Source organism: Narcine bancroftii, chromosome 2 (genome assembly GCF_036971445.1).
Source record: "Narcine bancroftii isolate sNarBan1 chromosome 2, sNarBan1.hap1, whole genome shotgun sequence".
NCBI classification, from domain to species: domain Eukaryota; kingdom Metazoa; phylum Chordata; class Chondrichthyes; order Torpediniformes; family Narcinidae; genus Narcine; species Narcine bancroftii.
In genome coordinates, this window is record NC_091470.1 from 281,772,235 (window position 1) to 281,786,099 (window position 13,865).

Consider the following 13,865-nt stretch of genomic DNA (forward strand, 5'->3'; position numbering starts at 1 on the left):
GTTGAGAGGTTGTATTAGTTAAATTGCAGGGATTAAAGGCGGATAAATCCCCAGGGCCGGAGGGTCTTCATCCAAGATTGTTGAAGGAAGTAGCCCAGGAAATAGTGAATGCATTAGTGATAATTTTTCAAACCTCCTTAGATACTGGATTAGTTTCTGAAGATTGGAGGATGGCCAACGTAACCCCACTCTTTAAGAAGGGGGGGAGAGAGAAATGGGAAACTACAGACCAGTTAGCTTGACATCGGTTGTAGGGAAGGTGCTAGAATCAGTTATTAAAGATGCAATACAATACATTTGGAGAGTAGTGGTATCATCAGATGGAGTCAGCATGGTTTTGTGAAGGGAAAATTATGTCTGATGAATCTAATAGTGTTTTGAGGATGTAACCAGTAGAGTGGATAGGGGGGAAATCAGTGGATGTGGTATATCTGGACTTTAGTAAGGCATTTGATAAAGATTTGCACAGAAAACTAGTGTACAAACTTAAAAAGCACGGTATAGGAGGTATAGTATTAATGTGGATAGAGAATTGGTTGATGGACAGGAAGCAAAAAGTAGATATAAATGGGTTCTTTTCGTAATGGCAGCCAATGACTAGTGGGGTACCACAGGGCTCCATGCTGAGGCCACAGTTGTTTACAATATATATCAATGACTTAGATGTGGGAATAGATAGCAATATCTCAAAATTTGCAGACGACATGAAGTTGGGTAGCAGGGTTGGCTGTGTTGAGGATGCTAGGAGGGTGCAGAGTGATTTTGACAAGTTAGGCGAGTGGGCCAAGACGTGACAGCTGGAATATAATGTGGATAAATGTGAGGTTATCCACTTTGGAGGTAAGATCAGGAAAGAGGACTATTATATAAATGGTATCTGTTTAGGAAAAGGGGAGATGCAGAGAGACTTGTGTGTTGCTGTGCATCAGTCATTGAAATTGGGCGTGCATGTGCAGCAGGCGGTGAGGAGGGTGAATGGTAATGTTGGCATTCATAGCAAGAGGATTTGAGTACAGAGATCTTGCTACAGCTGTACAGGGCCTTGGTGAGACCACACCTGGAGTACTGTGTGCAGTTTTGGTGTCCTTATCTGAGGAAGGACATCCTCGCCATGGAGGGGGTGCAGAAAAGATTCACTAGACTGATACCAGGGATGGAAGGACTTGCATATGAAGAAAGGTTGGATAGACTAGGCTTGTATTCTCTGGAATTTAGAAGATTGAGGGGGGGATCTTGTAGAAACATAAAATTCTTAATGGTGTAGACAGACTAGACTCAGGTAGATTGTTTCCAATGCTGGGAAAAACCAGAACCAGGGGTCACAGTTTAAAGATAAGGGGGAAGTTTTTTAGGACTTAGATGAGGAAAAATTTCTTCTCAGAGGGTGGTATATCTGTGGAATTCTTTGCCACAGGAGATAGTTGAGCCCGGTTCCTTGTCAATATTTAAGAATAGGTTAGATTTGGCCCTTGTGGCTAAGGGGATCAAGGGGTATGGGGAGAAGGCAGGAACTGGGTACTGATCAGCCATGATCATATTGAATGGTGGTGTAGTATTGAAGGGCCAAATGGCCTACTCCTGCACCTATTTTTCTAGGTTTCTATGTTTTTCTATGGAGTTCAATCCAGATAAGTGTGAGGTGATGCCTTTTGGAAGGCCAAACCTGAAGGCAGAGTAATGATTAAGTACACACTTACCAGTGTAGAAGAATAGAGGGACCTTGGGGTTCAAATCCATAGATCTCTCAAGGTTGCCGCGAAGGTTGATAGAACAGTTAAAAAAGCTTAGGCATGCTGGAGTTCATTATTTGAGGGATTGAGTTCAGGTGTCCTGAGGTAATGTTGCAGCTCTATAAATCTCTGGTAAGACCACACTTCGAATATTATGTTCAGTTTTGGTCACCTCATTGCAGGAAGGATGTGGAAACTGGAGAGGATGCAGAGGAGATTTACCAGGATGTTGGCTGGATTGGAAAAGGTGCCTTATGAGGCAAGGTTATCAAAGCTAGGGCTTTTCTCTTTGAAGTGAAGAAGGATGAGAGGTAATTTGATAGAGGTCTACCAGAGTATGAGAGGAATAGATAAGGTAGACAGCCAACACCATTTTCCAAGGGCAGGAGTAGCAAACGTCAGAGGGCATCTGTACAAAGTGAAGGAAGAAAAGCTTTGATGGAGACATAAGGGGTAAGTTTGTTTTTACAGAGAGCTGTGGGAACCTGGAATGTGTTGCCGGGGGTGGTGGTGAAGGCTGGAATAATATGGGCATTTAAGAAACTCTTAGACAAGTACATGGATGAAAGAAAAATAGAGGGTTATGAGATAATGAGGGTTTCAGTTTTTTTTGTATGTATATACAGATTGGCACAACATTGTGGACCGAAGGGCTTGAACTGTGCTGCAATGTTGTATGTTTTATGTTCTAGTAATGTGGATAATCATACCCACGCTGTTGTCATACATACAGGAGCGTGGGTATGTCATATCCACACTCCTGTTCGGCTCCGAATCATGGGTCCTCTACCAGCATCACCTACGGCTCCTAGAACGCTTCCATCAGCGCTGTCTCCGCTCCATCCTCAACATTCATTGGAATGACTTCATCACCAACATCGAAGTACTCGAGCTGGCAGAGTCCGCAAGCATCGAATCCATGCTGCTGAAGACCCCACTGCAGTGGGTGGGTCACATCTCCAGAATGGAGGAACATCGCCTTCCCAAGATCATGTTCTATGACGAGCTCTCCACTGGCCACCGAGACAGAGGTGCACCAAAGAAGAGATACAAGGACTGCTTAAAGAAATCTCTTGGTGCCTGCCCCATTGACCACTGCCAGTGGGCTGATCTTGCCTCCAACCGTGCATCTTGGCGCCTCACAGTTCGGCAGGCAGCAACCTCCTTTGAAGAAGACCGCAGAGCCCACCTCACTGACAAAGGAGGAAAAACTCAACACCCAACCCCAACCCACTAATTTTCCCTTGCAACCGTGCCTGCCTGTCCTGCATCGGACTTGTCAGTCACCAACGAACCTGCAGCAGACGTGGACATACCCCTCCATAAATCTTCGTCCGCGAAGCCAAGCCAAAGAAAGTGGATAGTGTTTGCTGTCTGTTCAGTATTATGCTATTAATAGAGATGGCAGCAACTTTATATCTGAAAACTCAGGAAAGGTTTTAATATTTAAAATTGTTGCATTTGATAAATACAGCCAGTTATCTAAGTGTCATGTGAACCGTTTTTGACTGTTTCCCATTAAAAATAACCTGTACCCTTTAGCTATAGGTGCTCTAAATCAAATACTTTTGATTTTTTTTTCATCATAATAACAGACTGTCTGTCCAATGAACCCAGTACTTTTCTAAAGGCGGGTCTGGTTGCATTGATCAGAAGGCAGGTTTGTTGGTCCATTTACTAGTAATTCCTTTACTAGCTATACCTCACCGTAACACATTTTCACTTTTGATGTTGGTTTTAAAGTTACCAAATACTTTTTAATTATAAACAAATTTTCCAATAAAGTAAAACAAATTGCATCTATATTATGAATGAACTATCCTCAGTTTAAGTACTACATCAACTTCATGAGAACCTTGCTTTCAGTAAAAGATTGCTTATTGAAATAAACTGCATCTTAAACATTCAGCTAAGGATATTTATGAAAAAAATATTCTGTCCATTGTAAAGGTCTCCTTCCAAACGTGAGTGCAAGCTTCCTAGAAATTTTATGGGGACTTGAGACTCAGTGGGCTTCGTGTAAACCATAATGTTATTTTCAATTAACGTGGAAACTAGAAACAACATCTTTGAATCTCTGTGACAGTCATATGTTGATCTGATAGATCTCATATTTCTGACTACAATTCCAAGTTAGTTTAAAATTGATAGCTCAGGAGCAATAGTGAATAGATGAGTTGCAGTGTTTCACACTTAGCTTTAAGAAGCTGTTACAAAGTCATGAATTATCTCAAATTTCTATCATTCATGACAGTATTACACCAAAATATGGCTTGTATCTGAAGCCAGATATTGATAGAATATTCTGTTAGCTGTTGTTCATGACAAACTAAAGATCTATGAAGAAATTTTGTGTGGTACTTCATTTCTGCCTCAGCTTTAAAGTCCAAACTAGTTACCCACTATTGACAATAAACTAATGTGTCCAGTAACACAGAAACTGCCTTCAGAAAATAGAACAACTTTATTTCAGTTGAGGACCTCGACAGACAAGCTAGTGCAGATGGTGATGATCATTATTATTTATAGATTTTAGTCACTGCTTAGTTTTCTTTGAGGTGATTTGTGCATTGAGATACAGATTGGAATATGCATAGAACAGTGCAGCACAAGGACAAGCCTTCAGCCTACAATGTCTGTGTCAACCATAGTGCTAAATTAAACTAATCCCATCTGCCTCCATTCCCTGCATGGAGGTTATGGATCAGCCAAGAAAGCCCAGCAGCACCTCTCCTTCATGCGAAGGCTGAGGAGAGTTCATCTCCTACCCTCCATCCTCACTACATTCTACAGAGGATGTATTGAGAACATCCTGTGCAAGTGTATCACCACCTGGTTTGGAAGCTGTAGCTCCTCAGACCGCAAGACACTGCAGAGGATAGTGAAGTCAGTGGAAAAGGTAATTGATGGGTCTCTTCCTACCATGAACATTCAATGCAGGCGAAAAGCAATAAATATTGTGAAGGACTCCACACACCCCTCACATTAAACTGTTCTCCCTTCTGCCATGTGGTAGGAGGTACTGTAGCATTCAAGCCCTTGCCTCCAGATTAGGCAACAGCTTTTTTATCCCCCGCAGGCCATCAGGCTCCTGAATTCCCAGAATGTATGTGGATAGTGTACCATGGACTGTTACTGTATACGTTTTAATATTTTAATGTGTTTAACTTTAACTTGTATTTATGTAAATATGCTCTGTGGTCCTGGAGAAACGCTATCTCATCTTTACCATGTGAGCAAGGTATGAACGATAAATAAAGGTGACTTGTTCATGTCCCTGTCTAAATGCCTCTTAAATGTCACCATCGTCACTACCCCAGGCAGTGTGTTCCCGATGCCTACCACTTGTACATCTCTTTTAAACTTTCCTTCCCTCACCTTAAACCTATGTCCTTTAGTATTTGACATTCCACACTCATGATCTTCCATATCTGTGCCTTTCATAATTTTATAAACTATCAATACTTCCCTCAGCCTCTGATGCACCAGAGGGAACGATCGAAGTTTGTTCGATCTTATAGCCAATATTCTCTAATCCAGGCACAATTCTGGTGAACCTCTCCTGTCCCCTCTCCAAAGCCTTCATATCCTTCATGTAATGCAGTGACCAGTACTACGCACAATACTTCACATGTAGTCTAACCAAAGTTTTACACAGTTACATCATGGCATGTCAACTTTTATATTCAAGTGCTCCGAGCAATGAAAGAAAGCACGACTTTACCACCTATTTACTAGTGTTGGCATTTAATTGAATTATGGACTTTCACGGCAAGATCCTTTTGTCCGTCAATGATTCTAAGGATCGTTATTAATACTTGAACATAAAATAATGAGAATAATAAAACTGATCTACTCAAACAAGGTAAATCTCCTTTATCATATCAACCAATTGGTTCTAAGTTAATTATTGAAGCAGCTAGTAAGAATGTTGGTGTGTATGTACATTATGCAATGTATAAAACATAAACATTATCTTTTTTATTTAATATTTATATATGTAAATAAAGGAAAATGAGAATCTCTTGAAGTTTCCAAAATGGAATGAAAAACACCATATTCACTGAATATACTTGAAATCATAAATAAATACACTTTGTGCAGGGCTACACCTTGTGACTGCATTTATTCTATCAGGTGATAGTCTTTGTCAAAGTCTGGACCATCCTTTAGACGTAAGGGTAGAGTACCTCTGAGCCAAAATGGGATGATTTGGATTTCATATTTAAGATTAAAGAAAGGAAGAGAATTAGTGATAGTTAATCTTTCAATTCCTCAGAGCATATAATGTAAGACTTTTCCAGAAGCAACTATAAAAACTAGAAAAATATAATAGAATTAGCTTAATTTTGTAAAAATATTGATTTTTGGAGCCATTGTTAAAATTTCAAAATCTTTCTCCTATTCCCCCAATTGAACAAGCTGTCTGTACTTGATTGCAGCCTTTTCTATGCTATTTCCAGTAATGCAGATTATTAACCAAATATTTAATTGCTGCTTTTGCTTTGATATATTTCATTTCTCTCTCTCTGATTCCAAGTGATATACTAAATGATACAAATACAAAGCATTCCTTGAAAGAGTGCTTCAAACTGATTGGTCTCAACTCCTTAATCAGAATAATCCTCCTGTACCTAGTCAGATTTTTTTAATGAAAAGTACTTGCGTATTCTGCTGCTTTAAATCAATTTATAAACATTGCTGCAGGGTTTTTTTTTGTTAGAGGAAATTGGACTTTAGTAAAAACAACTTATTCAAAGTTCTGAGTGTGTAATTCAATCCCAGTGTTGCCAGATGCACTTCAAACCCTGTCTCAAATAATGCAGGGCAACTTTTTCTACACAAATTACAGATGCTAAATGATGCTGTTCGTCAGATGTTAAAAGCAGTGCTTGTGCAGTATTATTTTCAACGAAGTTTATCATAGGCATAGACAGTGAGAGAATGTTATTGATTAATGTTTTTAAATCCCACTTTGTCTTAAAGACTTTTCACATGTTGGAATTGCAAATGTAAGGTCCTCCAACTCTTTGTTTTTTTTAATTGTTCTTGCTTATGGATCATCCCAGGCCTGTAGAAAAGTTCTTTGAGTCACAAGATTTTTTTGTCTGTTATCATTGTTAGAATAGTCTGTAATTGTAGATGAACCAAAATAAACAATCTCATTATATGCTAATAAGTTATATTAATTGACCACGATGTGAATTTTGCATTTATTTTGTAATGTTTGTTAAAATTACTTGTATAGATACAGCATTCTGAATGAATAAGTTGAAGTTGGGTAGAATTATCTGGAATTAAAATTCTTCAATTTCTTTAATGCCTTTAGGTATCTGCACAGAATGTAAAGTCATTTGCATCATTATTGAGGCGCTCCCCTCTGATGCAGATGGGCCCTGCCAAAGATAAAGTCGTCATTGGGAACATCTTCCATGTTGTAGGTGATGATCTTTACATTGACTTCGGTGGCAAGTTTCACTGCGTTTGCAAAAGACCAACAGGAGATGGAGAGTAAGTAGTAATGATTAAGAAGTGAGTGAGATTTGATTGTGGGTATCTTAAATTATCTTTTATAAGTGTAAAATTAGTTGTGTTTATTGGTACTGTTATTACTATACCTGTAACAGATCAATTTTAGCAAATGTAATTTTATGCTCAATCATTTTGTTAGCATCTTGATATTAATCAAGTTTAAGTTGATGGATTTTATGTTGGCGATGGGAACTGAAGGGCTCATTTATAGTAGTTTTAAAATGATTTATCAATTAGAGACTAATGCTGAATTTTTCACGTCCTTTGCAAGGGAATCACAAGGGATGACTACTTAATTTTTAGTTTTCTCTAACCAAGAGTATTCAGAGGATGACAATAATGGGACATAAATCTGTAGCCTTCAGGTTGAAGACTAAAAGCAACAAGGAAGGCAGCATTCTTGAGCTTCATATTTGCATTCTGATTTGTGATCAAGATTAAATTAGACCATAAGACATAGGAACGGATTGGCCCATTGAGCCACCCCACTATTTCATCATGGCTTATTACCGTCCTTTTTAACTCCATTCTCCTCCTGCCTTCTCCCCTTCCGAATCAAGAACTTAACTACCTCTGCCTTAAATATACCCAATGGCTTGGCCTCCACCTCCGGGTAAAGAAATTTCTCCTCATCTCTGTTCTAAAACTAGGATTAAAATAGTTTGTGGTTAAATCAATGCATTGGAAAACTGCAGTATTGTGGTTTCAATCATTTATTGGAATTTCTCCAACCCTCTGGTTGGATTGACTGAAGTTATCCCAACAAGAAAAATAATCATGATGAATAGGTTTTCATCCTATTTAACCTCCATGTAGTTAAACCATTATCCCTTCCATTAATATTATCCTTAATTCATTTCACATATGTTTGTTCAATTACAGGCATGGACAGCAAGCAATGACTTCTTGCCTGCTCTTATTTTCAGATTTGTCTCAATATAATGTAATTACCTGACTCCGTTCCTACATTTATGCTGGCAACACTAAGTTGCCCATCTAAATTAAGACCAATCTTTAGCCCCTGCTTCTCTCCCTGTCCCCATCCACTGTCTCAATTTGAATTATATGTTTGTAACCTTCGACCATTTCAATCCTGTGATGATATTTTGCAACACACTGCTGAGCACTTTGATATTTTTAATATTTCCTGTTTCTGCCAATGCCTGTTTGTGGCATTCATCTTTATTTTGTGTAATCTTCAGGCTAGTTGTTCCACTGCTGTGTTGACCATTCTCTTACTTTTAATGTTTTGCTGCACTGCAAATGGTCCATCTCCATTAAGACCTTTGCTTACCATCACTTTGTCCAAGCTTTTTGTCATCCTTCCAGATATCTTCTCTTTGGAGGTGGCATTCATTTTTGCCTTGCATGTCCTTTTTTTTTAAATGCTAAAGTCATTACTTAAAAAACTACGGAAAATACATTTATATAATGAAGTGCAAAATAATCCATGGACTGATCAGATCCAGAATTTTGGGCTAGGTCATTCCTGACCCACCTTAATGCACACGGCCCCACCCAACTTCCTGCCAGATCTGGAGAGCTGAAGAAATTGACTCTCTGTAACCACTGGGTGTGGTGCAGGCTCCAAGCAATGAAAATGTCTCGCCCATTGTATTCACTCCAGAAGGAATCCATTTGCCTTCATTCTTCCTGATGCTTCTCCCTTGAGTTTTGATCATTTCTGGAAATATTTATTTATCTATCTATTGATCTATTCATTTACTTAACATTTCGAAAATGTTACTTGGATAGGTATTTCTTTCTCATACATGCAAAGCTATGACAAATCTACTTCTGTTCCTGAAGCAGTATTCTTGGATTTAACAGAATTGACCATCCCTTATTGTTTAAAAAAAAATTCAATTGGCAGATATTAATGTGACAAGCACCAAATTTTATATACAGTAAAATCTCCACGATCCGGCACTCAATCAACCTGTAAAAGTAAATGTTCTTCAAAACAACGCACAACGCCTTGAGAGCAAGCATTCAGCCAGCGGAGTGCCCCGGTCATGTCCTGTCTGTAGCAGCTGTTTGAATAGTTTCAATAAAGTTGTATTTGAATGAAATGGCCCAGAATGAAGAACCTGCCAATGCTCTTGCTACTGGGGCAACTCTCCCAAAGTGTCTCCCTTTCCCTGCCTAGTTTGTCTTTATTACTATTTATTAAGTATATTAGTAAGGCTTTATCCTAAAACTTGGGAGAAGGGGACTTAATTATGATGGAGGCATGGTTAGCGAAGCATCTAGAGCAACACCGTTACAGTGCTCGTGAATGGAGTTTGAATATAAAGGAAGGTGAGCCGAGGACCTGACCGGGACACTGGCATGAAAGTGAGTTGGGTTGCACCGAGTGCCTGACTGGGACACTTTTGTGGAGGTGAGTCAGGTTGCACTGAGGGTCTGACCAGGACATTGGTGAGGAGGTGAGTTGGGTTGTCAGTGCAACGAAGGTGCACCGAGGACCTGACCAGGAGGCGTGGAGGCGAGGCAGTTTGAACTGAGTGCCTGACCGGGGCACTGGAGTGGAGGTGAGTCAGGTTGTCAGCATGAGGGAAGGGGGTTAATTATGATGCCAGCACAGTTAACCGCTGCAACCGTGTCTGCCTGTCCCGCATCGGACTTGTCAGCCACAAACGAGCCTGCAGCTGACGTGGACATTACATAACATAACATAACAATTACAGCACGGAAACAGGCCATTAGGCCCTTCTAGTCCGCACCGAACCAAACACCCCCTTCTAATCCCACCTCCCCGCACAATGCCCATAACCCTCCATCCTCTTCTCATCCATATACCTGTCCAACCTTTTCTTAAATAATACAATTGACTCCGCCGCCACTATTTCTCCTGGAAGATCATTCCACACAGCTACCACTCTCTGAGTAAAGAAGTTCCCCCTCATGTTACCTCTAAACCTCTGCCCCTTAATTCTTAACTCATGTCCTCTTGTTTTAAACTTTCCTCCTCTTAACGGAAATAGTCTATCCACATCCATTCTGTCTATCCCTTTCATAATCTTAAATACTTCTATCAAATCCCCTCTCAACCTTCAAAGAATAAAGACCCAATCTGTCCAATCTCTCCCCATACTCCAGATGCTTAAACCCAGGCAACATTCTGGTAAACCTTCTCTGCACTCTCTCCACTCTGTTTATATCCTTCCTATAATTAGGCGACCAGAATTGCACACAGAACTCCAAATTAGGCCGCACCAACGTTATATACAATCTCAACATCACCTCCCAACTCCTATATTCCATGCAATGATTGATAAAGGCCAGCATACTAAAAGCCTTCTTCACCACCCTATTCACGTGAGTTTCTACCTTCAGGGAACGAGGTACCGTTACTCCTAAATCTTTCTGCTCTTCTGTATTCCTCAATGCTCTCCCATTTACCACATATGTCCTATTCTGATTCTTCTTACCAAAATGAAGCACCTCACACTTATCAGCATTAAATTCCATCTGCCATTTTTCAGCCCACTTTTCTAAGCAGCCCAAATCCCTCTGCAATCCTTGAAAACCTTCTTCATTATCCACTATTCCACCTATCTTAGTATCGTCTGCATATTTACTAATCAAATTCACCACCCCATCATCTAGATCATTAATGTATATAACGAACAACAATGGGCCCAATACAGATCCTTGAGGCACACCACTGGTCACCGGCCTCCAACCTGACAGACAATTATCCACTACCACTCTCTGGCCTCTCCCTTTCAGCCAATGTTCAATCCATTTGACTATCTCAAAATTTATACCTAAAGACTGCACCTTCCTAACTAACCTTCCATGTGGTACCTTATCGAAGGCCTTACTGAAGTCCATATATACAACATCCACTGCGCTACCCTCATCCACATTCCTAGTCACCTCTTCAAAAAATTCAATCAGATTGGTCAAACATGACCTTCCTCCCACAAATCCATGTTGAGTGCTCCTGATCAGACCCTGTCTATCCAGATGTTTATAAGTACTATCTCTAAGAATTTTCTCCATTAATTTACCTACCACAGACGTCAAACTAGGGATAGTTGCCAGGCTTCCTCCTTGAACCCTTTTTAAATAACGGAACCACATGCGCAATGCGCCAATCCTCCGGCACTATCCCTATATCTAATGACATTTGAAAAATTACCGCCAGAGCCTCTGCTATTTCCTCCTTCACTTCTCTCAATGTCCTGGGGAAGATCCCGTCTGGTCCCGGAGACTTATCCACCTTTATATTCTTCAAAAGCCTTAAAACTACACCTTTTGTAATCTCTATATTCCCCATATTTACCCAATTTGCTTTTTTTATCCCACATCTCCCAATATCCTTCTCCTTAGTGAATACCGAAGAAAAGAAACTGTTCAATATCTCCCCCATTTCTCTAGGTTCCACACACAGTTTTCCACTCTGATTTTCTAAGGGACCAATTTTGTCTCTAGCTTTCCTCTTACCATTAACATATTTGTAGAACTCTTTTGGATTAGTTTTCACCCTGCTTGCCATAGTTTTCTCGTACCTTCTTTTAGCTTTCCTAATTCCTCTCTTAAGATTCCTCTTACATTCAATGTATCTTTCAAACATCTCCTTAACTCCATGCTTCTTATATCTAATGTACGCCTCCCTTTTTCTTCGAACCAAGTTTCCAATATTCCTTGAAAACCACGGCTCTCTCAAACCTTTTGCCCCTCCTTTTAACCTAACAGGAACATAAAGCTTTTGCACTCTCAAAATCTGATCTTTAAAAGACTTCCATCTCTCTACTACATCCTGCCCATAAAACAAATTGTCCCAATGCACACCCTGCAAGTCCTTTCGCATCTCCTCAAATCTAGCTTTTCCCCAATCAAAAACCTCAATCCTTGGCCCTGATTTCTCTCTTTCCATAATGACATTGAAGCTGATGGCATTAAGATCACTGGACCCGAAGTGCTCGCCAACACTAACCTCCGTCACTTGACCCATCCCATTTGCCAACAGTAGATCTAACACTGCTCCTTCTCTGGTCGGCACCTCTACATATTGTTGTAAAAAACTATCTTGCACACATTTCACAAACTCTAACCCATCCATTCCTTTCACAGAATGTGTTTCCCAATCTATATGTGGAAAATTAAAATCTCCCATAATTACAACCCTGTGCTTATCACAAATATCTACTATCTCCCTACAGATTTGCTCCTCTAGGTCTCGGTCCCCTCCGGGTGGTCTATAATACACCCCTACAAGTGTAACCTCTCCTTTCCTACTCCTCAGTTCCACCCAAATAGCCTCCGTGGATGTGCCCTCTAATCTATCCTTCCTAGGCACCGCTGTAATATTTTCCCTGACAAGCAATGCAACCCCACCTCCTCTTGCCCCTCCGACTCTATCACACCTAAAACAACGAAACCCAGGGATATTCAGTTGCCAATCACATCCCTCCTGCAACCATGTCTCACTAATCGCTACCACATCATACTTCCAAGTATCAATCCACACCTTCAGCTCATCCACCTTTTTTACAATACTCCTGGCATTAAAATATATGAATTTCAGGGATTTCCCATTTTTTAATCCCTGTTTTCCCTCATCTTTAAGAACAACATTATTTACTTTTCCTGCCAATTGCCCTTCATCTTCTTCCAGAGCATTTCCCTTCTCTATCACCTGCCCATCCATATTCAAATACTTACTACAAACTTTCATTGTACCCCTCCATAAATCTTCGTCCGCGAAACCAAGCCAAAGAAAAAGAAAGCACAGTTAGTGTAGCGGATAGTTCAACACTGTTATAGCACCAGCAACTGGGGTTCAAATTTAAATTTTGTATGTTCTACCTGATAAAGTGAACTTTACATACTGGTAATTAAAGACTACAATACTATTTTTTTTTCAAATTATTTTACATTTTGCACTGTCTTTTGTATTTTAAATCCATGTATTTTTAATGCAGATGTATTAGTTAGGGATTGTAAGAGTGAATCTTAGTCAACCGGAAAATTTGCAAATCCATCATTCGTGAGCCCCAGAGGTGCCGGATAATGGGGATTTCACTGGTCACCGCACATTTGGAGGCAATTGCAGTCAGATATTGTGAAAATCCTCATTAGATTAACGTTAGAGATTTTGATTGACGCTACCCAGGTATCTTGAATAACCTTTGGCCATATGTTAGAACACTGTTTTGTTTTCCACTGAACAATATTTTGGTTAAAATTACAGGCTGTTTCATTCTTCTTAATTTTTGAAGTATAATTCAGGAGCTGGTAAAAATTTATTGAGATCAGTCAAATTCCCAATCAATTCAATTAATTCTTTACTGAGTACTTTAACTCATCTTACTAAGGCTTGACATGCAATTCTATTAAAGGCTTTAATTGAGTGATTTTGTTAACCTCCAGAATGCCTTGTATGTAAGTGACAATCTGGAAACCACAATGGAGTTTGAGAAGGTCTTGTGGCCTCTTTCATAGTTGCATCTGATATCATCAACCTTGCAATCTGGATGGTTTCTGTGGAACTTTACCATAGCTCTCGATAACTTCAGGGGATTCAAATAATCATCTTGAGATCAATGTCCTGTATTTATTCATTTGTAAGATGTGGGTGTTGCTGGTAAG

At 39.8% G+C, this 13,865-nt stretch overlaps 1 protein-coding gene across 1 annotated transcript in view; it reads left to right on the plus strand.

Moving 5' to 3' along the window:
• tpd52 (tumor protein D52) overlaps nucleotides 1–13,865 on the plus strand; it is a 214,075-nt gene that overhangs the window by 122,547 nt on the left and 77,663 nt on the right. The window contains exon 10 of the mRNA XM_069921156.1: nucleotides 7,072–7,241. Within this exon, the coding sequence (XP_069777257.1) occupies nucleotides 7,072–7,241 (170 nt within the window). The remainder of the gene's footprint in view (nucleotides 1–7,071; nucleotides 7,242–13,865) is intronic.